The sequence below is a fragment of the Trachypithecus francoisi genome, unplaced genomic scaffold, assembly GCF_009764315.1.
Source record: "Trachypithecus francoisi isolate TF-2019V2 unplaced genomic scaffold, Tfra_2.0 Lachesis_group3, whole genome shotgun sequence".
Taxonomy (NCBI): Eukaryota; Metazoa; Chordata; class Mammalia; order Primates; family Cercopithecidae; genus Trachypithecus; species Trachypithecus francoisi.
In genome coordinates this window covers 10477734-10505267 of record NW_022681468.1, presented here as the reverse complement: position 1 = coordinate 10505267, position 27534 = coordinate 10477734, and the positions used below count along the sequence as shown (strand labels likewise).

Genomic DNA, 27534 nt, shown 5'->3' with positions numbered 1-27534 from the left:
CAATAAAGCTAGGAAAGGGGATAACTAAATAAGTTTGATCTCCTCAACTCTGATGGTTGCAATGACTTTCATCCCTTTGACATAAAGTCCCTGTAGGTTGAAGCCTCATTTCTTGGACACCTAACAACAGTAGGGGAAACAAACAGCAGGGGAAAGCTACTAAATGGTGGTTCAGAGTTCAGTTCCAACACCCATACCTAACCATTTTGGTTAGTGAACTGTAAATTCATTAAACCCAGATTGTGCTTTTTACATGTGAGTATGACTCTAAAATAGCAAGTTTCAAGCTGAAAGGGATAATTTAAAATAAGAAGAATGTTTTTTAAAAGGGAATAAACAGTAGGAGGGGTGCCATAAATCACCTTATCATGAGAATACAGCAGGAACAAGGAGTCACAAACAGAAATGTAACACAAATAAAGTGTAAAATAATCCTGAACAAAAGAAAACAAACACAATGCCAGTCAGGCATTTACTAGAGTACATAACAGAGGCTCTAGAACATAAAGGGACTGAGAATTCTGTTCATAAGAGAGACCACAAAGAATAACACTGAAAAAGAAAAAATGCTAAACAAACTGGACATTCTTCAATTTGGACATAAGAGAAGTTAGAAAGGTGATACTTGGGGCAGAAAAGTGCATTGAACTAGACACCAAAATATCTGGGTTTGCTGCTGTTTCTGCTGTTCATTAGGGCAATCATCTAAATTCTCTGGGTCTTATTAATCATTAACCTCTCTATCTCACCAGGTCATCATGAAAGGAAAAGGAAGTCACATATGAGAAAGTACATTGAAAACTGGATTGTCTTAGAGATAAGAAAAATGAAAATATGATGATATAAATTAAGTCCTCTGGTAACAATACTAACACCTGCCATCTATCTTTTCAGAGCATTTTTACATATAACTTGCATAGAACAAGCTTTTACATGATAAATGCTTTCTTTCTTCCCTTAGGACAGATGAAAATAACTTAAGTCTAGAAAAAGAAAAAGTATGATGTTTGTTAAGAAGATTAATGGAGACAAAGAATATCAAATGGTTTTCCAAAAAGGCCCATGAAATCACCCTTCCAGACCCCATTATTCTGAAGGTAAAGAACAGATGAATGACATTCAAAGTTTCTTTTCTACCTTAGGACTGTCGTGAAGACCTCAATAATGCAAACATGTCACGACATGGCAGGGACTGGAGGAATAACATTGCTGACTGTACCTTAGACCTTCTTTGAAAGGCTGCAGGCTTCATGTCCGCCTTGTTAGGTGTCTGCAAGTCACCATAGCTTGCAATGTACTGAATGAGATTCATTAGCGCAGCACAAGAGTCTGAGCACGTTCTGACATGGATGACATCGCTGGAACAGTGTAACTCAAAGCGGGGCTCAGTCTGGACGAGACACAGAAAAAGGGGTGAAAATGGTTTCCAAATGAGACAGAAATTTCTTTTTTTGCACAGATTTACATGAAATAAGATATATGATAATCTGTCTCGCTACGTTAAAAAAGTATTTAAATAAACCCATTTTTAATATATTTATTTCTGACCAAAATTAGGTACACAGAAAAATGTTAAACTCAATTTTTTAATCTCTTAAAAAATAGAACTTAAAATTTTCGTTTATTTTAATAACTTACTTGCTCTCCATCAGAATCAGACTTCACTGCAGTAATGGTTAACTCCAAAAGCCCCACATCCATCACACGAACATAATCTAAAATTTTTTAAATTAAGAAAATCTCTGAGTACAGCTTTCAAAAATGTGTGTCCAACCAAAACCCAATACAACTAGGACTCCTTTAAAATTCATTGTAGAGTACTACAAATAATTATAATGCGATGAAAATACAGTTTCATCCCATAAAAGTCCTAAAATTCACTTCATTTTTTGTTAGAAACAAAAATTATCTTAAACAAAAATTTGTAGCATATACAGTAATTTGATGTACTTAACTAGCATTATAAGAACATTACAATTTCAAACTGAAAAAACAACATCTGAAAAACCAAGCTGTGAATATATACCACACGATCACTATATACTTAAAGACCCTTTAATCTCTAAGGATCTTTAATAAGATTCTTAGTTCACTAGCATTATCCCAGAGTTAAAATGCTTTAAAATTATTCACACTTCATCTACTCCATTTGTTTTTTTTAACTCTTACCTCTATTCAGATTTATAGTGACAGTATTGCATTTGTCAGATAGATGTAAAGCAGCTTCATCCAAGATTATTCTGAGGCAAGAAAGATAAAACCAACATCTGAAAAACTAAGCTTTGAGTATCATACCCCATAATCACTATATGCTTAATTGCATCATTGTTTCTGGTATGAACACTGTTGAAATTATAGGCAGTTTCTAGCTTAGTAACTGTCATCTAACATTTTTTAAAAACTGTTTATGAACGCTAGGAATATTTAAATTGTGTGAAGAATTAGATTAAATCATCTACTCAAATTAATTCTAAATTTTTGGCAGTTTTTAAAGAGATGCCCAAATTCACAAGGTTTAAACTATAGTATAAAGATAGAGTGGGCCAGATGTAGCAGCTCACACTTGTAATCCCAGCCATTTGGGAAGACAAGGCAGGAGGACCAGGAGTTCTCAACTAGCCTGAGCAACATAGCAAGACCCCTTCTCTACAAAAATAAAAATTTTTTTTTTCAATCAGCCAGGGATAGTGGCACACGTCTCTAGTCCTAGCTACTCAGTAGGGTGAGGGCAGAAGATTGCCTGAGCTCAGGAGTTGAAAGTTGTAATAAGCTGTGATCGTGCCACTGCACTCCAGCCTGGGCCACACAGAGCAAGACCCTGTCTCTAAAATATAAAAAAATTAAATAAAAATTATAAAGTGTAACAGGTACTATGGGAAGTTTACCATATGTTGTAAAATGCAAACTTTTTAAAGAATCTCCAGAATTTCTTCCCTAAAAATGAAATGCAATAATAAATGGGTAGATGAAACATGTCACCTGAGAAAAACTGGGTAACTTGGGTAAAAGGTTATCACTATTAGTAAGAGAACGTTTATTTTAACAAAAAATTGAAACTTTAATAAAATGGTTTAGGTAAATATCAATTGGTATGTTTTGAACAGCCATGTTTAGTATACAGTGAAGTTTACCTGAGAGTAGAGGAAGATTTATCCAATGCAACGCTACTGGAAACACTGAATGTTTCCACGGTAAGAAGAGATCGGATTGGCAAATAAAGGGGTCTAATGCCAAAGAGAAACAAAAGAACGTCAATTTGATATGGCTCCAGAAACTCTTTTAAAAACAACAAAAATTTGCACCTTAACTCTACTGAATTATGTATTTTTTTCAAAATTTAGTATGTATTTTAAATAATAAAACTTTATTTTGTTCCATTTGTGAACTTACCTATAATCAAGTGCACAGCTCCAAAGATGAACATGAAAAGTTGTAAAGGAAGTTGGGGGATTATATCCCAAAACAGGTTCATCAGCAATATTCAAGAAGTATAAAATCTATAATCACAAAAAATTAAAATGCCCTGCTTTAGAAGAAAAAAAAGGTTTCATATAATATCTTTAATACCAATGTAAACCAGAATATCTCATAGAAAAAAATCATTTAATTGGAAAATCATAACGGTAAAAGGAAAATCATCATTTTGAAGGAATTAGTTTCAAAAAGTACTTGCATCAGAAAAGAAGGTAATGGATACTGACGGATGTGTTCATTTGTTTGACTATAATAATCATTTTACAATGTATATCAAAACATGTTATTCACTTTATATATAATAAAATTTTTAAAGTATTTGCAAATTAGAATTTGAAATGAAGAAGCCTATCCGACAACTCCAATGCATAGAAATCTTAGAAAAATCATACCTTATGAAATTAATAACAATATATGCATAATATAATTTCATATTTTTTGGCTTGGAACAATTCTTAGAGAAAATAAATTTTGCTGAAGACTACTTAAAACTATTAATCTGGCTTCCTATATAACTCATTGTGTGTGGGGGTATTGGTTTTCCATATAAGTCATTGTTGAAGGAAGCTCTTTTTCCTTAATTTATACCTAGCTCAGTCTAAAAACCAGTCCCTCTCACCAACATCTATTCTCTCATATTGCTAATCCAAACAAATAAGGAGGTTCAGATAAATGTCTCCCTTCCAGCTGATTATTCACACTAACCACTTCTCTACTCCTACAAGACAGACAGAAAGTCAGACAGATATCCTCATGTTTCCCAAATGCTTTCATGAGAAAAGCATTTTGAAAACATTCAAGTTTTTAAATAATGTATTCTTTTCCCAGCACAATTAAGAAGTTCCCCTTTACAAGAAACATGAGAAGCAATCATAGTGCACTAGTTTTCATTCTCACATAAGGAAAAGCTAACTTCTTCCTCAAAGTGTCCTCTGAAAAATAACCAATTGTATTTTATTACCATAAAATGTTGTTCAACTGGAAATTAATGAGAGAAGTAATGGTAAAATACTTTAAAGCAACATCATATTATTGGCCTAGGGACTTATATAAAATACTGCACTTAAAGAACTTCTGATTATAAAAGCAATTCAATACACCATTCACTGCTCCTCTATGCCAGGTGTTCTACAAGTCCTGGGATACAGAGTCCTTTTCCTTCCTTTAATGACATAAAAGATAACTCTGTCATTGAGAGGTTTTGAGGACCACACTTTAAGGTAAAAAACCAATTACATTCTGAGGTGATAATACTGTTTTGCTTTGCTTTGCTTTTTTTTTTTTTTTTTTGAGACAGAGTTTCACTCTTTCACCCAGACTAGAGTGCAGTGGCGCGATCTCAGCTCACTGTACCCTCCGCCTCCTGGGTTCAAGCAATTCTCCTGCCTCAGCCTCCCCAGTAGCTGGCATTACAGGTGTGTGCCACCATGCCCAGCTAATTTTTATATTTTTAGTAGAGACAGGGTTGACCAAGCTGGTCTCGAACTACTGACCTCAGGTGATCCGCCTGCCTCAGCCTCCCAAAGTGCTGGGATTACAGGCATGAGTCACAGTGCCCAGCCAATACTGTTCTATTTCTTAACCTAAAAGGTGGTGACACAGTAGTATTCACTTCATGATAATTCACTGAGCTGAACATATATGACTTACAAACTTTTCAGTATGTGTATTAGATGTCAATACAAATTTTTAAATAAATTGATACATACATAATAGCTCTCTTACCTGCTCATGCCAGCTAAGCCCAGAAGGAAGCATTCTATGCTGGAGTGTGGCTCCTTTCAGTCCTATGGCAATGAGAAATTCCTATACAGAACAATACAAAGAATGACATTTACCACATGTAATCCTGTAACTCAGAAGTTTTTCCAAGAAAATAAATATGTTGCCTTTTATGCAATTTTTTTTTTTTTTTTTGAGACGGAGTCTCGCTCTGTAGCCCGGGCTGGAGTGCAGTGGCCGGATCTCAGCTCACTGCAAGCTCCGCCTCCCGGGTTTACACCACTCTCCTGCCTCAGCCTCCAGAGTAACTGGGACTACAGGCGCCGGCCACATCGCCCGGCTAGTTTTTTTGTATTTTTTAGTAGAGACGGGGTTTCACCGTGTTAGCCAGGATGGTCTCGATCTCCTGACCTCGTGATCCACCCGTCTCGGCCTCCCAAAGTGCTGGGATTAAAGGTTTGAGCCACCGCGCCCGGCCGATGCAATTATTTTTAACTAGAATCAAATCAACAGCAAGTACTTAACGGCATAAAAGTACTAAACACAAACCTTTGTATTGGACTCTGATTTATCAGACAGTATTTTAACGGCAACAGACAGCATATTCAAACTGTCTCCTCCAACTCCATCTGAAGAAGTTCTACTGAGGCCATCTTCTTCAGAGGAATAAATAGTAGGTTCCAACCAGTGTGGGCGGGTTGAGCTGGGCAGTCGTGTTTCTGTCGGGAGTATCACTCCATCCACTATGCCTAGAGATCCACATTGAGGTAAAAACAGTAACAAAATGATAACTTGAAATTAGCTAATCAACTTACATGACTCAAAACAAAACTTCACATACTTCCACTGAATATAACTTAAGGAGGCATGATGACAAAAACCAGCATGGCATTAATAATCTACTACTCTTTGCTAATGTTAGTATGACTGACAGTGCACAGTTTAGAGAAACAAAAAATTCTGAAATGCTAGGAAAATTAAATAGAAAACTATCACAAATATTTCATGTCTATGAAACAAGGTAAACTCAGGTAACTGCTCAAAAAATGGTAAGTTCTATATCTGGAACCAAAAGGAAATATTCCTTAAGGGAGAATAAAGAACATAAAATCTCATCGATTGATGAATGGATACATAAGATCTGATCTATCTTTACAGTGGAATATTATTTGGCAATAAAAAGGAATGAAGTACGGATACAACTTGGATGAACCTTGAAAGCGTGTCAAATGAAAGAAGCCAGTCAAAAAGGCCAAATATTGTATAATTCCATTCATAAGAAACTTCTGAACATGCAAATCCATAGAAATAAGAGTGTAGATTAGTGTGTTTATGGGAAGGAGAGAGTGGAAGGGGCGAAAGGTTATCACTAAAGTGTATGAAATTTCTTCATGGGGTAATAAACATTTTTTTTTTTTTTTTTTAAAGACAGAGTCTCGCTCTGCTGCCCAGGCTGGAGTGCAGTGGCCGGATCTCAGCTCACTGCAAGCTCCGCCTCCTGGGTTCACGCCATTCTCCTGCCTCAGCCTCCCGAGTAGCTGGGACTACAGGCGCCTGCCACCTCGCCTGGCTAGTTTTTTGTATTTTTTAGTAGAGACGGGGTTTCACCGTGTTAGCCAGGATGGTCTCGATCTCCTGACCTCGTGATCCGCCGGTCTCGGCCTCCCAAAGTGCTGGGATTACAGGCTTGAGCCACCACGCCCGGCATAAACATGTTTTAAAATTGACTCTGGTGATGGTTGCACAACTCTTGTGAAATACTAAAAACCACTGAAAGGTATATTTTAAAAGAGTATGGTGTGTGAATTATATTTCAACAAAGCTATTGCAAAAAAAGAACCTGAAGTTGACTTCTAATTTGTAAATATTACTTTGACAGCAGAATCAGAACCCTCCAGAGAAAATAATTTCTAATACCAAAGTTCTGTTCTCAATAGATTTTCTTTGTTAAACAAGAAATTTAAACATGTCAAAAGAGAAGAAACCAAGACACGTTTGTCCTACCTTTGTGGTATAGACTGAAACTGCTAGAATGAAGGCAAATGTAGTGCTTGTCATCAAAACCTTCATATTTTGTCACGCAAAATAATGAACCACTATTGAACTCTAACCAGAATTCACCATGCTTGTTTTCCAACAGATCTCCATTATCTTGCTAGTAAAAACATCAGAAAAACACATAAGTTATTATTTAAATGCAGAAAAGTAAGCATGTTCCTTGAGATGCTCTTTGTTGGTTCAGCTTAGGAAAATCTCCCATATTGCAGCAAAGCAGTCTAATCCTTGAACCATTCAATATCATGGTGAAAAATAAAACTGGATAACTTAAATGCTATGTGGAACCTCTTCTATCAGATGAATCTCTGTACTTTGTTGTTACCCCAGAAGCAGAATTAGCACCTGTTTTCCAAAGGGAGAGCCACACAAAGTTTGATCTGCAACGAAAGCTAAATCCCCAAAGTTGCTGTCATCATGGTTTGCCCCAGAACACTGGTCTTCATCAGTCCCTGAAACAACCTCAAAATATCAAATACTGGCCGGGCGCGGTGGCTCACGCCTGTAATCCCAGCACTTCGGGAGGCCGAGACGGGCGGATCACGAGATCAGGAGATGGAGACCATCCTGGCTAACACGGTGAAACTCCGTCTCTACTAAAAATACAAAAATTAGCTGGGTGTGGTGGCGGGCGCCTGTAGTCCCAGCTACACAGTAGGCTGAGGCAGGAGAATGGCGTGAACCCGGGAGGCGGAGCTTGCAGTGAGTGGAGATCACGCCACTACGCTCCAGCCTGGGCAACAGAGCGAGACTCCATCTCAAAAAAAAAAAAAAAAAAAATCAAATACTTCAATCACTGGATATATATCCTAGTAGATTTATTTAAAATAAGATACATTTGAAAAAATACTTTGGATTTGTAAACCTCACCTTCACATCTGTGAACACTGCCATTAATCCATGATTAATATTCAGAAGAACTGAGAGAAAACTCTGAGAGTTCTTGTTCTGAGAGTCTAATTTTTTTTTCCTGCGAGAACGATAGTTGGGATCAACAGTGGAAAAATACTGTAAAGTCTCCTCCTCAGATCCACTTTCCTCATCTATGAGAAATAAACATACAATTACACAGTTCTGATAGCTTATTAAAACAATAACTTAAAAATGATCATGAAAATATTTTATATTTATAATCTGCTTAGTTTTACAAAGAATATGGTGTGAACATAGAAATATATTTTGTTTTTCTCTTTAGCGTTGAACTTCAATGTACACACTATCATTCTAAAGATAACATATTTAAGTGATGATACGCTCAATATACAGGTAGAAATGAGGAAACATTCTTATACATTACTAAAAGAAATTACAAAATACAGTTACAATGAAAAATAAAGATTTTTAAATCCACAATTGAAAGGTTAGTACTTTGTTAATTGATAAACTAGGCATTTTAAATCAAAACAAATTAAAAATATATTACCATAGTGCACTGCAGATTTAAATGGACTAAAACTATCTTTGTTGAAAGTATTAATGAGCTGACTGGCTACTGAAAGCCCAATGCCATAGGAAATATTCTCGAATGTCTCCACTGGTGAAGGAGCTGTTGGTTCCCATAGCAACAAGTCATTAAAGATCCTATAAAGACAAAAGTTGAAAAATACATAACTCCTAGTTCAACAGAAGGCAAACTAAAAAAAAAAAAAAAAAACCTTTTAAAAGATCACATGAACAATAACTTTTTAAATGGCAAAATGGAAATTAGATCCTACAAGAATTTGGAAAAACAACAAAAATAACAACTGCATTATTTCAATGAAAAAATAACCCATATGGCTATAATGCAGGGCAGTGACAAAAGAATCTGCACAATTAGATACCTAACTAGATATTTGCCTAATTTTACCTGTGTTATATACATCAAATTACAAATTCATATTATACTTCAAAATACACCTTAGAGACAGAAGCTCATGAAAAATAAAAACCTACAAAGAACAAAAAAGGAAGACAGCTCACCTATATGAGAATGCTTTGTAAACTGGAACTGATCCCGCATCATCTCATTGACCCTCCCCTCAGTCCTGTGGGGCGTCCAGGGCAGAATCATTATTCTCACTTTACACTTGAAGAAACTGTCTCATAAAGGTTATGTGACCTTCCCAAGGTTACATAGCTAATTAGTGGAAAAATGGGGATGAGAGTCCAGATTATGTAGATTACATCCAGCTCCCAATTCAGTTATTTTTTTTAAGGCAAGTATTTAACTGTGGGATCAATTCAGTTCTTTCCCTAGAAATACCTTTTTCTCTCATCAACAACAGAAAGCACAGCTTCACTGGGAAGACTTCACAAGATGAAGAATGCATATGGAGCACAAAATAAGGAGAGAAAAACCCTTATGACTAGCGAGACTAGCCCCATCAACACTGGCAACCAACGGGAAGGCATATATTATACCTAGGCTGTCACCACATCCTACTTTTACAAAGAACTACCTGTCACTGCTCAGATGCCCCTCTGTCCCAGCCTCCTTCCCTCATCCTTCCCTGTCCTAGCCTCCTTCCCTCATCCATCCTCAAAGCTTTCAAGAAAACTCAAACTTCACCGTGTCTTCTAGGAAGCCCATTGTAAGATCTGGACCCACAGCACATCCTTCACACAGCCCACTTAAATCACAGCACCTACAGCACCCTGCTGAATTTCCTCATTTCCCCTTTCCAGACTGCAAGCCACCCAAGAGAGGGACTTGTGTCGATCATCTCTACATGCGCCTAGCACAGTGGCTGTCACATACCAGGCACAGACAGTTGGTGAGGACAGTGCATGACTCACATGGAAGTGCTGCCAAAACCCAGACTCATCGTAAAGCCTGGTGTGAATACCAGTCAAGGCGCCACATGGTGAGGTAGCCCTGCCCCCTTCTGTGAGAAGCCACTGCCAGGCCAATTCCTGAGCTTCTGAAGTCCTACTAGAAGGTGTACACCAGGACTGAGGATTGCAACTCTTAGGAGATTATAATCCACCCACTTATTATTTTTTCCTTATTTATATTTTTGTCTAAACACAGTCCTGATACCATTAGTACTATCAAATATTGGATGGTGCTTGTAATATCAAGAAATATCAAGAAACAAAACAATGCTTAAGATACGTAAGGATGTATCACCATGACTCTGTGTCTATGAGGCTGAAACAAAATAGATGCTCAATACGTATTTAATGAAAGCAATGAGAATTCTTTTTTACATTCTATTTTAAACAATTTTTGATACAGAAAAAATTCTCCTTTACCTAAAACTATATTGCTAAAAAGAGCCTGTTGACCAAGGCACTAAAGGAGTAAACCAACATTTTAAATATATAAAGGCAAAGTTGGTTATAACTCCTGCTCAGAAAAAATAAATAAATAAAAGGACAGTGTTGACATATTTAGTAAAACTTGAACGGGGTATGAGGATCATATGGTAGTATGTATCCAGTTTAGCTTCCTGCTTCTGAGAGCTGAATTGCCAGTTAACGTAGAATGTCCTTGTATGTGGGAAATATGCCTTCAAGTACTAAACATTGAAGGGACTCAGGTCAGCCACTTACTCTTAAATGGTTGGGGCACAGGGAGTTCTTTGTACTGTACTGCAAATCTTCTCTGAGAATGTTTGAAAATTGTTTAAACGTATTAATTTGAAAATACAAAGCCGAATAACGGGCAAAGGATGCAAACCCTGAGGAAGTTAGATAAAAGATTTATACGATCCCAGAGAGTGAGGGAGTGCTTCAGTATTTATGCAATTCCAGGGGCCTGAGAGACCAAAAAGTGGTTAGTGGAAGGTATTTAATAGAATAGAAACTCTCTTAAGCAATCCATTAAACCAACTACCCAGATTAACAGATACATACTCTAATACACGCTCTAATACATATACTCCCTGACTTAAGCAGTCACCTACCCAATTACTCCAAAGTGCCACAACAATGGAAGCCTTCAGTATGCTAACTGCCTGCTGCTGCTGGACGTCTCTCTAGCAGAGCTGAGAACCTTCCCATCAGTGGAGTTATATATTTTATATACTTGCCAAATCTGCTTGTAATTGTTAATATAAGTATAGCTTAAATAAAAACTGTGCTGTTTTAGTTAATGCAGACAGGGAAAAGAAAAAAAAAAAGTCCTAAAAACCTACAAAGATTCTCCTCTCACATATCTCTGAAAAAATTTTTTTCACTCCACTTTAAAGAAACTGGAACTAAAAACAGTACACAATGCCTTCTGGCTACACTTTATGCAAAAAAAAAAAAAGACAAAGTAGTCAGATGCCACATGCAGGATTTAAAAAAAGGAAAAAAAAAAGACAACATAGATTTCCAATCAGTGGCTCATACTCAAAGAAAAGGCCTTGTCCTGTATTTAGAAATGAAGTGGTAAATAAATATATATTTATAAAGTGAATGTTTAAGGTATGTATTACTACTGTTCTTGATACCCTGATTTAATCGAAAGCAATCTGCTCAGTCAGTGCAGAACGAGAAAAAAAAAATGGGTCAAGTCTTTTTGATCTCTGGGCTAGGCCCTGAAAGAGTCATTTCATTTCCCTCAATCTCAGCATTGCACATATATCAGCTCTTTGCAGACGGCCCCAAACTATGAAATAAAAGGAGGAGCCTAGAGATCAGTCATTTCCAAACTGCAGATCATATATAAACAAACCCCAACATTTAAAAACAATTTGAAATCTCTCTAATGTGAATTTAATATAAATTAGGTGCTATTTATAATGTATACTATAAAACAAATATAAAAATATAAATTTTAAAAGATTATTTTTTAAGTTAAACATAAGTGCGAACATTTTCTTCCTATACCCGAGTGGACTGTTCTCTGAATCTCATTTTCAAGACCACTGAAGTAATGTGAACCCTAGAAGAATCCTAGAACTTAATTTTCTGATTCTAAGAGCAAAAGTCATTGACACCCAGTGAGAAAACCCAGGGTTTATTACTAACATTTAAGGAATAAATACCGAGTGATATCTGATACCAAGTAATCCTGTAAGAGAAACAACAGTCTGAAGTTTCTGAAGATTAATGGAAACTAGAATAACTTGTCTACATGTAGGAAGCTAGTGATGACAAACACTAAAGACTTCTTTTTCTAGAAACCCACAAAGAAACCCACATGACAATCTTTCAGGTATGCTACAGAGAAATCCCTTCAGTGGGTAGAAATTATAATAGACAACTACTAAGTGCTTATGATATGCCATACACTGTTCTCAGAACTTTCCAAGTGTTGTATCATTTAATCCTCCAAACAACCCTTATAGGTGGGAGCCAGGATCATCTCCATTTTACGGATGAGAATGCTGAGTCTTATGGAGGCTAGGTAAACTGTGCAAGGCCTTCGGAGTCTATGACCTAGAATTCCATTTATATCAAAATATCTGCCTGGCATAAATATTGAGGGGTATCTAAATATAATAAATTTAAATTTTGTAAATGTTCATAGAATTTTGAATTCCAACAAGATATCTTTTTGACTGTTCAGGAAAAGATGCTTCTTGTACAATGACTGGGGTTCTGATTCTACTCCAGCATTGGCTAGCTGTATTAGTATCTCCTAACTCTTCATGTCACCGCACGTGAAGAAAAAAAATCGTATTGGATCGGTAACCTGCAGTAAGCTGACAGAGGGCAATCAGCCAACCTCAGGGCTGAGGAAATCAGTATCTCACACACCCGGCACCACGCTAGTTAGGAAACTCTGCTATGACAATAGAACATCATAACAGCAATAGTCACCACCAACACCACACAAAGTGCACAGAGAGATGGCCAATAATATTCAGGCCAGGAAAGGAAAGGGGGAAGAGGAAAATCAGGGAGGCAATTAGAAAGTCTGATTCCCAAGATTCAACTAAATGGGTATAAACTCACCTATTATAAAGCTTCTCATAAAAGCTCTTATTAGGCAGTGTTACATAAATATTTGGTAACGTAAGTTCCAGCACATAGTGAGAATTGCTGATTGCTTTATCCTGAAATTCTGTCATTTCTACAGGGTCTCCTGGCATCACCATCTAAAACATAATAGTTTAGTGCAAAAAAAAGCATCAAATAACCATTTTATGTTTAAAATAGTAGTAGCATCTTCTTAGGCTATCCATAGGACTTGGTATGTGAGAAATAAATAATCATGAAACATTTAGCTAGAGAAAATATACACCAAGAAAAAACAGATATTATTTAATTATGAAGTTTAAGACCTAGCAAAAACAGTACAAAGAGCATTTTTTTAAAATAAAAAACTAAAAGCATTGCTCTATGACAGAGAATAATAATATTATTCCTTTGTAGCTTGCTCACACTTTTATCTTACCTGTTCATTTTCAAACATTACTCTACGAGAAGAAAAAGGAGATGGGGCTGGTCTTCTTAGATCACAAACATCTTTCAAGGAATGAGCAGCTCCTTCCTCTTCCTCCTGGTAGTGACCATCATTCTCCTCTTCTTCTTCAGCTGCAATTCTCTCCAAAATGGAATGCATGGCTAGTGGATTTATTTTCAGTACAATTCTGATACCAAAGACAATTTTAAAAAGACCAAGATCTCAGTGTAAACAGCAAAACTTTAACTTTTGTGCAAATTAATACAAACACCACTGGTTAAATCTTAATGATAGAATTAAACTTCTCTACAAAGTCTAATTATGTCTAAGGTAACCCACTTATGAACATGTTGTAAACTTGAAAGTGTGGAACTGAAACAAGTAAGTAACAGAAGGACATCAACATTTTATACTTGGCTACCTGAAGGTCTGACCTTTTGGGGGCAAAAAGGTTATTTTTAAATTTCATTAAAAGTCAGCAAATTTTACCTAAGGATTCTAGTTATCATTAACCCAAATCCTCTCACATATAGTTTGTTCCGCTATAATAAAATACTTGTCTACCTAAGAAACCTCATGTTATATCAACCTCATACTATATCAGTTGTTCAAAGGGAAAAGGGAGAAACTTAGGAAACAGTTTCAAAACTCTAACAAAGAAGTTATCTTTTCCTCTAGGAATTTCAATAATAAAGGGCTGGTGCTGTTTTGTAGCCACAAAATCTAAAGACGACTGAGTTAATGCAGCCTATGACTACAAAAACTAATGAGCTTTTTACTCCAGAGTAATCCCTTTCCTTTCCTAAGCTTCTACAGAACATCTCTAGCACAGACTTTTCATTCTCCTTTGATGACCATATCCACCCATTGTTATAAGGAGGCATGGAACCCTCAAAGAGAATAGCTGTGCTGCAACTATAACTCTTATTTCCTAGGTAGTGGTGCTATTTGGTTCGTAAATGATCACAGGCTTTTGTCCAAATTGATACATATCCCAATGTAAATAGTGCTTCTGAATTACTTAACAGAAGTAGATCCAATTCTTACGAAACTTGTGCTCCAAACTCATGCTAATTACCAGGTGTATATGAGCAACACCTGTCCTAAGAATCGAATCAGCTTAACAGTGGAGAGGAGGAGTAAAGCAAGGCAGGCAGAAAAATGGCACAAGGTTTGAAGGTGACACATCCCACACATTCATGTGAACACCCAATCATCACACTTATGAACCACAAAAGAATCAAGGATGGACATGTTTAGCTTATATTTAATAGCCAAAATGTTGATTTAACAGAATATTTTATTGTTAAAAGGAAAATCCTATTAAACCTATGTGCTTGCTTACTCACCGTGGCCAGTCAAAGTCATCTGATGATGTTGTATCTCCATCTACTCCACTAGACACATGGAAAAACTTAATAGATGGATCTCCTTTCTCTTCCTGGAATGATCCTAAGAAAACAAGACTGATTTACTGAAATGCGCTTCTTTTCAAGTACTAAAAGAAGAGATGGAGGAGCCAAGATCCTCTCAATCAGGAACATAATGCTACCTTAAGTTCTACAGCATTTTGCAATCATTCTGGTTTCATGCGCACATGTAGTAGACAAAATGAGCCAATAAATTAAAGATTCTGTGTTCAAACTCAAATTCTTAAGTACCAATGTATACTGCATAAAGTGCATAATGACACAGTAAATACAGCAAGCACTTATCACTTACTAAGTGCTATTAGTGATTATTTCTTCATAAAGTCTATATAATCCACCACTAGAAAAATAACTACATTTCTTAAATACGTATTTTGCATGAAACACTGTTAGAAATACCTCTGTTCAAAATAATTCTATATGGGCTGGGCGTGGTGGCTCACACCTGTAATCCCAGTATTTGGGAGGCTGAGGTGGGCAGATCACCCGAGGTCAGGAGTTAAGGGACCAGCCTGGCTAACATGGCAAAACCCTTTCTCTACTAAAAATACAAAAATTAGCTGGGTGTGGTGGCGTCCAACTGAGGCACGAGAATTGCTTGAACCCAGGAGATGGAGACTGCAGTGAGTCAAGATCACACCACTGCACTCCAGCCTGGGTAACAAAGCAAGACTCTGAAAAACAAAAACAACAACAACAACAAAAAATTGTACATGTGTTTTTTCAATCCATTTTACAAATGAAAAATGGCTTTCCTCCAGAATAATGAGTTTCTCACCGCTGGAAATAAGGGATGATCCCACAACACCTGAAGGCCCTTTCATGAGGTCATAATTGACAAACGTCCATTTTAAATATCTCTTAAGATCTGTAAAGCTGAGAGAGAAGGGGAACTTTTGCAAACTATTCTCACGGCGCGGTGGGAGTATGGCTGCAGAGAGAGGGTATCGTGGCAGAGGTAGGTGGTCTAGGAACTACAGGATAAAAGGTCTTCCAGGTCTTCATAGACTTGGTTCACTTTAAAGTTTTTATAAATTCCCTTCATTAACTGACAAAAAGTAATACAGAAAAAATCAAAACGAGTTTTACAAATAAAAGTCACTAGCAATTAGTATAATGGTTGAAAGCTCAAGCTCAAGTACTGTCAGACTTGGGTTCAAATCTTGATTCTGCCATTGACTACAAAATGATCTTGGTAGATACTTCCTTCTAAGTCCACAGATTGTCTCATCTATTAAATTATAAAAATAATTGGAAAAATAAACATATGGTGATTATGATGACAAAAAAAAAACAAGACAATGTGTATCAAGTGCTTAGCATAATATCTAACATACAGTGATACTCAACAAGTTCTGTTATCAGTCTTACAATAAATAAATGAGAAGTGATAATAAAAATGTAGGTTAAAGTACTATATTCTCCTGCGGTAAACAGGAATTTTAACAAAGTGAATGAATCATCATCCTTAAGTTTTTAAAAAATTACCTATATCATATATTTGTATACAATACTAGAAAGACATTGTTGCTCTTGATTTTTTTAACATAATGTGCTTTAATTTTACTATATTTTGGGGCTGTCAGATACTTTTGTGATGTAAGTTTCAGTAGCAGTTGTTTGTTATCCAGTATGGTTCTTTTACAGACACATTCAATCTTACCAATTAGTTCTCTAAAGGTAAGTTCCAATTTAACTTGTTCCGGAGTTGATCCTCCTATAAATTCAGTCTTAAATTCTAGATCTGTGAAGGCTAAATAAAGGATCTCCTTCTGAAGTGACTTCTTAAACCATGGTCCCCTTTCTTGATCGGATCGAAGATCAGGTATTGGGAAGCGAACAGAAAGGTTTAATGCTGGTGTGGCAACTTGCACTGATATTCGACAATTCGCAGGACTATGTGAATCATCTAGAAACACTTCAGTGAAAGCCTTGTGCTAAAACACAAAACATCAAAAATACGCCAAAATATTAAATTAACTACATGAACATAAATGACACAGTATTCAACATTACAATATATATCATCACTATCTCCCCATTTGGTATAATGCATTAAAAGTCAATTCAAATTAACCACTACCATATTAATTTAGTGTAAAAAAAATTTATAATCCAACAACTATTGGCAAAAGTGAAAACTATTGGCAAAAGTTAAACTCTGAAATAAAAAATCAAATTAAAAACTGAGCCAAAGTGAAGACAAAGGCACTATAGATTAATATTTATCTTACTGCAAAAGAATACTGTGTAAATTAGCCTACCAACAAATTCAATATGGTTAAAATCACTATAGTGTCCAACATTCAGTTTGAAAGACTTTTCTACCAATATATGACTTTAAAGACTCAATGTGAAATCAGATAAATTATGCCAAATACAATCTCTGACTCAACTTTGTACTTCTAAGATAAAACCCAGAGGCTGGCACATCACAGGTTCTAAATAAATATTCACTAAATGATGCACCCTGAGCTCCTATCCAATCCAAGGGCATGATCTCATCAAATGGCTCTATCAGACCAAGATGTATGCACCATTTACCCAAAGCCATCTTATAATAGAAGGGTCCAAGAACATGTCATTCAAAAATAAATCTATTTCTATTTTTTCTCTAAAATACATTGAAACTTAAAAAGCTTTATTCCACTCTAGGTTGTAACACTCTTCAGTTTCTTCAATCCATTTCTAACCTCCATGATTAGAAAATTCCCTTCATATGCTAGACGTACAAATCTTGTGTGTGTTTGTTTTCTTTGAAACAGGTCTTGCTGTATCACCCAGCTGGTCTCAAACTCCTGGGTTCAAGCAATCCTCCTGCCTCAGCCTCCTGAGTTGCTGGGACTATGGGTGCAAGCCACCACACCCATCTAGACTTGGATTTTTAATAAATCTATTCTAACTCTTCCCCATTTGATTTGCTAATATTAACCACCACTCTCAGGCAAAAATAACCCAACAGATTAAACCATCATCCGATTGCATATATAGTTAACAGCTAATATAGAGACTACCCGACAGAAACTAAAATGACTAGCAATTGATAACAGTAACAAATACAGAATGCCCAGCCTGAGCAACATAGGGAGACAAAAAATAAAAACTTAACTGGGTGTGGTGGCACATGCATGTAGCCCCAACTATTTGGGGGGCTGAGGTAGAAGGATCGCTTAAGCCAAGGGGGTCAAGGCTGAAGTGAGCCGATACCGTACCACAGCACCGTACCACCGCACTGCAGCCTGGGCAACAGATTTTTGTCACAATAATAATAATAATAATAATAATAAATGCTAATTTGATGTGAATACTCAGTACTAAGAGAAAAGCAAAGAAGTAGAAAAATAAAATATCTTTTTCGTTTTCTAACAAAGGTTGTCTCCATCTGATCCTGGTCCTCTGGCCCCAAAATTCCTAATAGACTTCTTGCAAACCTGACTGACTTAATTTGCTTAGAAAAGACCCCAGGCACCAGATCCAAGTAAAAGTGATATAATGTGATGTTCAATAGATTATTTTCAAAAGTATATCTCATATTGTTTGGGCTACATGTTTTAGGTAGTTCAAGTAATTTATCAAATGTATAAATAGATAAAATTTTATGAAGACGTTATAATCACAGCTTATAAAAATTCAGATAGACATGGAAAAGTAACGAAAACCGAATTCCACTATAACATAAACAATGCTACTGACTGGCATATTTCCAGGCATTCTTTTTCTATACATCAATTTTATTTACACAGGTGTAACAAGTTTACATAAAGCAATATATTCTACTTTTTCACTTAATCCTTCTTGATGAGCCTTCTTCATGTTGCTATACCATCTTCATAACCATCATTTTCTTTTTTTTTTTTTTTGAGACAGAGTCTCACTCTGTCACCCAGGCTGAAGCACAGTGATGCAATCTCATTGCAACCTCCGCCTCCTGGGTTAAAGCTATTCTCATGCCTCAGCCTCCTGAGTAGCTGAGATTACAGATGGGTGCCACCATGCCCAGCTAATTTTGGTATTTTTAGTAGAGACAGAGTTTCGCCATGTTGGCCAGGCTGGTCTCAAACTGGCCTCAAGTGATCCTCCCACCTCAGCCTCCCAAAGTGTTGGGATTACAGGCATAAGCCGCCACACCCGGCCATAACCATCATTTTAAATGACCACATAACATTTCATTCAGTGTACATCAAAACTTATTTAGCTAGTCTACTATCAAGACATAACAGATGTCTCCTTTTTTTATTATTACAAATAATGCTGTTTTAATAATATATACTGTTTAATCTATTAAAAATACTTAAGTTCAGAAATTATCTCAATAACCCTATTAGCTAACCATAATTATGATTAGTATTTGCAGCTTTTGAATACTTACCAGACTAATATGCTTATTATATGAAGTATACATGTGGGATGCCATCATCTCTACTGTGGCAAGTTTCTGTGGTTGAAGCAAGGAATTTAACCTGTCCACAATACTGATATCCAGCTCACAACACACTGGATTTAATTTAATTTGCAATTCTGCCCTCTGAGGAACTGAACTAAGTCTTGCTTGATTACCCTTTAAAAAAAAAAGGGGCATTAATACAATCACTAAAAACTACTATAAAATTGGGTTAAAATCTTATAATTGTGACAAAACATATATCAGATGAAAATTTACAGGTAGCAACTATAGAAAAAGATCTCTTACCTGAGGCCCTCTATTCTCAGAATGCTTATAATGAAGCTGAAGACACACCGGGGAATGGGAACCAGTATCTTCTTTGGAATGGAACGTTAAAAGCTTAAAAGCAAAGACAAAGATAAATTAAAGGTAAGATTAACCTACAATTAATCACATGAATTTACAGAGGTGCCCATATAATAGTGAGAAAGGCTTTTTGAAGTCAGAAATCTGGTTTTAAGTTTCATTTTTGTGACTTATTAGCAATGTGAACCTTAGACAAGTTAGTTAACTCCTGCGATATCTCATGGTAAAATGTAAGCGAGGATTCAAGTAAATTCATTTCCAACAAAGGGTTATTGAAATAAAACAGTATAGGGTCAAAGTAACAGCAATGAATGTAACTTTGACAGTTTTCTAAAGTTTCTTTAGGTCACACTTTTACATTAGGGAAAATATCAGAATAATGGTAAATGAACACAAAACATTTAACTTGTCTTGAACAGTGCTTAGCACACAACAGACATTCAATAATCAAACTCTTCTGAAATGAAGAGTGCTTTGAACATGAGTGAAATGAAGTCATTTCTCTCATAACCCACCTGTCACTCCTAAACAAGTCAACTCTAAAATTCTAACAGATCCTCATAACGATGTTGAGTGACATTCTTAAAAATGTTTTAATAGAACACAAATGCAAAAAGAAAATGACAATATTCCTCCTATATGACTTTCTACACATTTTTAAAGAAAATCACTGACTCATACAATTATTAAAAAGCAAGATAGATTTAAAAAATAATCTTAAAGAAAAAGTATTCAACATTTACCTCTGTATAGTGAGGAGGAACAGAATGAAAATCAGTTGGAAATAGGCACTCCAAAAATTCCATTTGCCCAATGGACATATCAGTACTAAAATATTGGGAAGCTGATCTTTGTCTTTGTTCATAGGATACTTTAATGCCAGTACCTATAAATCTATTATAAAAGATGCACCATTTAAGATTATTCATATACTTCTAGATTAAACAATGTGCAAGTAGACAAAGAATAGAACAAAGTGTTAACATATAACAATTATCCACCTAGTCTGACAAGTTCAAGTTGTTATCAATAATTAATACTCCTAAGGAAATTAACCAGAAAGATTGCTTCAAATTTCCCTTTCCTTAAGATAAAAAATCAGTTCTGTTGATGGAAGATTGTCCAGGATCTATTTATTTCCCAATACTGCCCTTCCTCTTCCACATTTAAAAATTTACATTGCAAAGATAAAATCTTTCAGATCTTGCTTTTGTTATATTTTCCTACTGGCAGATACTTGAAACCTTGTCAAAAATGGGGGGCGGGGGGGGAAGAGTCCAGGCACACTGGCTCATGCCTGTAATCCCAGCACTTTAGGAGGCCAAGGTGGGCGGATCACCTAAGGTCAGGAGTTCGAGACCAGCCTGGCCAATATGGTGAAACCCCGTCTCTATCAAAAATACAAGAATTAGCTGGGGGTGGGTTGCAGGCCTGTAGTCCCAGCTACTTAGGAGGCTGAGGCACAAGAATCGCTTGAACCAGGAGGCAGAGGTTGCAGTGAGCTGAGACTGCACCACTACACTCTAGCCTGGGCAACAGGGCAAAAGACTGTCTCAAAAAAAAAAAAAAAAGGAGGGGTAGAAGAAAACAAAATGTTTTTACAGTTTGATTACAAATACTGTAATCCTAAACGGTAAAGTTTTTCTTGTATTAGGTGTAAAACTACTTTTCATATCAATTTTCATACTTAAAAAAAGTTAAAAAGATTAAATAAAAGCTCAAAGTATTTTTTAAAAATACTAATATATATGATACGTTTAAACCACTGTATAAGACGTCATTCAACAATTTATAGACCACCTTCACATTAAAATAAACAGAGTTTGCTCGTTAACAATACTAACGGCCAGGCGCGGCGGCTCATGCCTATAATCCCAGCACTTTGGGAGGCCAAGGCAGGTGGATCACTTGAGGTCAGGAGTTCGAGATCAACCTGGCCAACATGGTGAGTCTTAATAGAGATGGTGAAACCCTATCTCCACTAAAATACAAAAACTATCCAGCTGCTCAGGAGGCTGAGCCTGCAGAATAGCTTGAACCTGACAGGCAGAGGTTGCAGTGAGCCAAGATTGTGCCACTGCACTCCAGCCTGGGTGATGGAGTGAGATTCTGTCTCAAAACAAAAAATAAAAACAAACAAACAAAAAAAACTATTATTACAAATTCAATTATCTCCTCATCTATTGACTCAACCCATGAAAGAATCACTCACTGGCTATTTTGGATAGCTTTGATTTTTTTTTTTTTTTTTGAGACGGAGTCTGGCTCTGTCGCCCGGGCTGGAGTACAGTGGCCGGATCTCAGCTCACTGCAAGCTCTGCCTCCCGGGTTCACGCCATTCTCCTGCCTCAGCCTCCCGAGTAGCTGGGACTACAGGCGCCCGCCACCTTGCCTGGCTAGTTTTTTGTATTTTTAGTAGAGACGAGGTTTCACTGTGTTAGCCAGGATGGTCTTGATCTCCTGACCTCGTGATCCGCCTGTCTCGGTCTCCCAAAGTGCTGGGATTACAGGCTTGAGCCACCGCGCCCGGCCTGCTTTGATTTTTCTTAAGCAGAAGTTGAAATGTAGCATCCAAGTTCACTATCAGCCTTGGTAATGTTTCCCACCCTATGGCCAGTGGCATATGGATCAGTTCCAACAGTATTTTTTTATTTTTCATCACTACTGTCATCTCTGCTAATGCCAGTGATGATAAAAACTGTTTTCACAATTGCAAACAGTAGGGATGATGGCAGAATGCGGTTAAAAAAAAGTTGACAAGAGCTGGGCAGGGTGCTAAAGAGATGACTTAGAAAACTCCTGTTATCTAGATCTGTCATTCCGCATGCCAAATAACCTGAATGAAAGATTCTACAATAAACATCTTTGCAGCATTGCAAGAAAACTTCACTCATTCCATTTACTTACAAACAAAGTGTGAATTAGAAAAACAAATGCAGATAGGCAGATACAAAAGTCCACATGTGGTTCTTTTTCAAGGATCATTAGCACATATGTGGAAGTTTAAAGGATCATTAATACATATGTGAGAGTTTACCTAAGGTGATCATGTGAGCAAGCTTCTGCAAACACTGCTCGGAAAGACTTAAAATCTTCTGTTGAAAACCTTGCTGGATCAATCTTTTCTATACAAGTAAAGAAAGCTACTGCCATAGGTGTCAATGGATTAAGGTTCAATGACGTTTCAGGTGGAGATAAAGGATCAATGTGAAGCACAGAGATTGAAAAAGTTCCCACAGCTAGTCTAAAAATAAGTTCAGGCCTGGATTCATCCACTGAAACAGATCTAGATGGGAGAGCTGAAATACAAGTATTAAAATTATATACATAAAATTTAATACATAAAACTATTATATCAAAATTATAAAACATATACTCATTTATTAGCTTTAAAAAAGATGACCATACAACAGTTGGAATGATATTAAACAATTAATGTAAGTAAAACCAACTGCTATCTTGCTGCATCTTATATCTAAGATTTTTGTACTGAAGTACAAGAGTACATGACAACAGTAAATGTACAACTTTTACATTAATAAAAACATACTGGAAAACTCAAGATTTTCCAGTATGCTCACCAAATTTTCCTTTAAGCCTTGAGTGTATATCAATTAAATTTGGCAGAAAAGAAACCTGAGGTTCTCTTTCAAGGAAAATGTAAACAGCGAAACAAAAATCACATGATTGATTGAGGGTCCTAAACTGCAATAATAATATGAAACTTAACAGTGCAATTTTAACTAAAAATATTTAAGTATTTAAATACACAAAGAATACAATAAATGAGCAATTATTCTAAAACACTTCTAAGTGAATTGTTTAACAATGGTTCATTTTTGCTTTCTCAACTTTGTAAATGGCCAAGACCAGAAAAAAAAAAGAAAAAAGAAAAAAAAAAGGAAAGAAAAGCACCAGTAGAATGGCATTTTTAAAATTCCAGCAGAAACTAACAACAAATGTCTTATTTTTACTTACATGTCTTCTGTAAAGATGTTGGGTGAACTAGGTTGGATGGAAATGTTGACCCTCTTACTGGCTGTTCTTTATGATGATCAAGGAACTCTCCCCAAGTGGGCTGAAGCTATAAAAGATTTTTTTAAAGCACATGAATGAAGTGTAGAATTTTAGAAGCAACGTTTCAAGACCAGAAGAAAAATTAAGTAATACTTTACCACAGTAGCACTTAACGGAGATCCTGCTGGGGTATTTGTATATGTACTAGTTAATGATAACTCAAGGTCCATGTTTGGGGGGTCCCCAAGGGGTGGAAGAGAAGAGAGACTATGAGACATGTCCATATCAGCCATGGAGAAGAATACTTCTTCTTCTAGAGAGAATTAAACTATGTCACTTGTATTGTAATCCCACCAATTCAAGTCTTTTAAGTAAGTTAATATACGTTAATACAATCCTCTTCCTTCAGATTATGTGAGATATAGCGATGTCCCAAATTCTATGTTACTTCCAGTGGAGTAATTTATTTGAATCCAAAATATTAATGGCATAGTAAAAACTCAATATAAATTAATGAAAAAGGAAGCTATCCTACTGACGAATATGTTTTCTTTTGTTTTAAATATATAAATGTAGTATTACTTGGTATATTTTTAATGTGATATGCCAGTTTAGGAATTAAAATCAGATTTTAAAATAGTATAAATATATTGCAACCTCTAGTTTCATCTGGATACAGTTATTTCTTTTATTCAGAGCCAAAAACATTACTTGGAATTCCATTTACATTTCAGTTCCTTCTTTTGGGATTGTTTTACCCTCATGCAAATGAAGCTTATTATGGCCAAAATTTTTTTTAGCAGGCTTTGATTTCTTATTTTGTCCAGCATTGCATACTTAAATTGATTCATATTATTTATGTTATTAGCACTTATACATTGTGAAACATCTATAAATGTAAAGTAAGCTGGGTAGAGATTATTATTTACATAAAACTGATGGAAAGATCAATAGAGGAAAGTTTCCTTATCAAACTTTAGTAGTTTAGCAGTTTCTTAATCTGTAAATCATTACATGAGCACATAATAATTTGACAAAATATACAGCTACCTACTTTTTCACACAAATTTACATTTTTGTAAATTGGTTTTCCTTAGACTAAATCATTTACAAAACAAAACTACACAATCAAAATCAAAAAAATATACTATAGCACCCATGTGCTGGTGCATTACTGTAATGTGATTAATTATAAATGAAAAGTTGTGGATTTCTTACAACGTGGATATTTTTGTTCTTTCATTCCTAAACTTCGGTTCACAGGAGCCAAAATTAAATGTAATTGTATCCATGATTATAATATATGATTCTGGTGTCAACTGTTTGAGTTGCTTACCACGGCTAGAAGGTGTACGAGCTGTTTCTGTCTCATAAAAGCTTTGCTCTGAAGATACACCCACAGAGAGGGAATCTTTTCTCAAATAATACCGGTTTAATTCCATTTGAATTCGATACTCGTCTTCCTGCTGCATGGGTCGATTTTTCCTATCTTTATTAGCTAACCCTATTTTGCTAGAATTTTCTATAAGCATACAAAAGGAAACCAAAACAGTAATTAAATTTGGAGTTAATTAAGCATTTCTTTCCCAAAACCCATTTATGGAACAACAATGGGACCTTAACACCATAGTGCAAAACCACTGCTATTTAATGAGTCAGAGCTCTAAGCAATAGCTTTAAGCAACTAGCCAGGAATCCCAAAATCTTATCTCTGATAGATAGAAGCCATTGAAAATATTTTAAAACGTGCACCACTTACTGTGTTCAAGAATTATACTTTCTTGGTTGTATGAAGTACTATCCCCAACCAAAGAACTCAGAACAATTTTAGAAAAGTTAAGAATGTGACACACATAATCTGAATGTGAATATGTTCCACGGTAACACAATTCAAAACACCCAATCAAATTTAACTACTTAAGATTCTTATTTGCTTCTTTCAATTCACATATTCAAAAATAAGAGACTTTCCTACATGTACATACATTACATATTTTAAAGTTTTTTAAAATTTAAAAAAGTAACAAGTATATATAATAACAGAATTATACTTGCCTGGTCCAGCAATAGCCGCCAACATATCCAAAAGCAAGTGCACCTGTCTCGGTGACAGGAGTAGATGAATACAGTCTATCTGTCCATCAACATCCAACTTAAGGGGGGGAAAAAAAAACTATTCAGGAGGAGTATTCTTTATAACACCTTATCACCATAAAGGTCAGTATATTTTAGTTTAGTGAACTGAGATGAATACTGAGTCTTTAGTCTTGGAGTCCTTCATCTGAGATTCTCTCTACTAATTCACACCATCTAAATGAAAAGATTTAAAGGCCACCAAACTGTTGTTCTAAAAGGAAAAATCCTCCTGAGAAATTCCATGCTGAAAAGTACAATGTTATATTTTGTGTCTCTTCAAGTCTTCTGAGTACTTAAAGTATTTGAGGAGGACTTAAGACATAGTCTTCAAGGATGAATATTAAGGTAGCAATAGTACAGTATTCATTGACTCTCAAAAGACTAAAATCATAATCCTTAAAGTCTGATTCATATCAAGAACAAATAAAGTTGGCTTTCTTAAGTATGCTATCAATCATACTCTAGCAGAGCACGTAAGGACCTTCTCCACCAACACTGTGCCCTCCCAGGACCTCCTGTGGTCCACAAAGCCTGCTCTGCATGTGAGGGGAAGCCAGTACAGAAATGTGGATAGAAGATGGTGCTTATGTAGACTTCCTTTCTCTTTTCCAACTCTTTGCCCACTTTTCCATCTAGAAATAAAAGCTCCATCCCACTCTCCTGATGATTCCTGAATATTCTGACAAAAGCAATTACTCTATTGTCTATACTACATTCTAAAAAGCAGAATATCCCTGCCTTACTTTTCATTTGCCTCCTGTTAACACTGACTCCTATTATTTTTATATTATTTGCAACTGAAAAATAATAGAATTAACAAAACACTCATATCTAGAAAATCACTTCTTCCCCAGGAGGAAAAGGGATTCCTTCTGATTCTAAAAAATAAATAAATAAATAAACTACATAATGATTGAGAAATTTCTACGACCTAAGAAGACATTATCCAGTAAAATTAATCATTACTATCACATTTTGTTTTTTAGCATTGGGGTACCATGCTAAGTGCTTTTATATATATTTCCTCTAATTCTTATTTCTGTTCCTGTTTCACAGGTGAAGAAATTAGTTGACAAAGATTCAGTAAATTGCACAAGGCCATGTAGCAGATCCAGACCTGGATTTTCAGCTAGGCTGACCTGGAGGGAAAGCCTTCACTCCTTCCAACGGCATGGCTCCCCTGTTCTGCCCACAGACAGCTTATTTTACGGGGCACCTTCCTGACTACTGACATCCCAAGCCATGAGCCAACCTAAGGCTAAGAGGAGAAAATGTGTTTCTAATTACATGCCAAATTTAAAAATTGTTTTATAATTTCACAATTGTTGTACTGAAAGCATAATCTCTGACTTTCATTAGAATGGACAATCAAGAGTTTCATTTCTAATTCATTGAAACTAAAATTTTCATAGAAATATTTCATTATTTGTACATTCTGAGTTTGGCATAAAAAGAACAAAGTACTTATTACTTTCTTTTGGAAACATAAAAGAACATAACTAAGAAACAAATCTCAACTCAATGTAACATGGTAACTGAAACAAAACATCTCTAAATTCAATATGGGCAGTCTCCAATTTTCATACAAATGCATTCCTAAAAACATAGGCTGAAACTGAATATATGAA

The 27534-nt window shown here is 35.9% G+C and overlaps 1 protein-coding gene, 1 long non-coding RNA gene and 1 pseudogene across 5 annotated transcripts in view; 1 reads left to right on the top strand and 2 right to left on the bottom strand.

The window, feature by feature from the left end:
* ATG2B (autophagy related 2B) overlaps positions 1–27534 on the bottom strand; it is an 83391-nt gene that overhangs the window by 28649 nt on the left and 27208 nt on the right. For 2 of the 3 annotated variants that reach the window (XR_004432297.1, XM_033191419.1), the window contains exons 7-28: positions 25826–25922; positions 25107–25292; positions 23929–24083; positions 23732–23837; positions 22791–23052; positions 20497–20647; positions 19694–19786; positions 19373–19561; positions 16667–16940; positions 14923–15025; positions 13565–13760; positions 13123–13265; positions 8675–8832; positions 8122–8294; positions 7201–7351; positions 5746–5945; positions 5200–5280; positions 3391–3497; positions 3132–3224; positions 2170–2240; positions 1639–1715; positions 1220–1390 (exon numbers count right to left, since the gene is read on the bottom strand). Coding sequence is in view for 2 of the 3 variants with exons in the window: in XM_033191419.1 (XP_033047310.1) it covers positions 1220–1390; positions 1639–1715; positions 2170–2240; positions 3132–3224; positions 3391–3497; positions 5200–5280; positions 5746–5945; positions 7201–7351; positions 8122–8294; positions 8675–8832; positions 13123–13265; positions 13565–13760; positions 14923–15025; positions 16667–16940; positions 19373–19561; positions 19694–19786; positions 20497–20647; positions 22791–23052; positions 23732–23837; positions 23929–24083; positions 25107–25292; positions 25826–25922 (3237 nt within the window). In the remaining variant the exon portion in view is untranslated. The remainder of the gene's footprint in view (positions 1–1219; positions 1391–1638; positions 1716–2169; positions 2241–3131; positions 3225–3390; positions 3498–5199; positions 5281–5745; positions 5946–7200; positions 7352–8121; positions 8295–8674; positions 8833–13122; positions 13266–13564; positions 13761–14922; positions 15026–16666; positions 16941–19372; positions 19562–19693; positions 19787–20496; positions 20648–22790; positions 23053–23731; positions 23838–23928; positions 24084–25106; positions 25293–25825; positions 25923–27534) is intronic. The other variant, XM_033191420.1, reaches the window with a different exon arrangement.
* On the top strand, positions 534–27033 carry LOC117071445. 2 transcript variants are annotated; one of them, XR_004432299.1, is made up of 5 exons: positions 534–618; positions 962–1097; positions 18375–18481; positions 19714–19816; positions 26963–27033. It is a non-coding gene; the product is annotated as an uncharacterized LOC117071445 (long non-coding RNA). The 2 variants fall into 2 exon arrangements; XR_004432298.1 differs by lacking the exon at positions 18375–18481.
* LOC117071943 lies at positions 14721–14814 on the bottom strand (annotated as a pseudogene).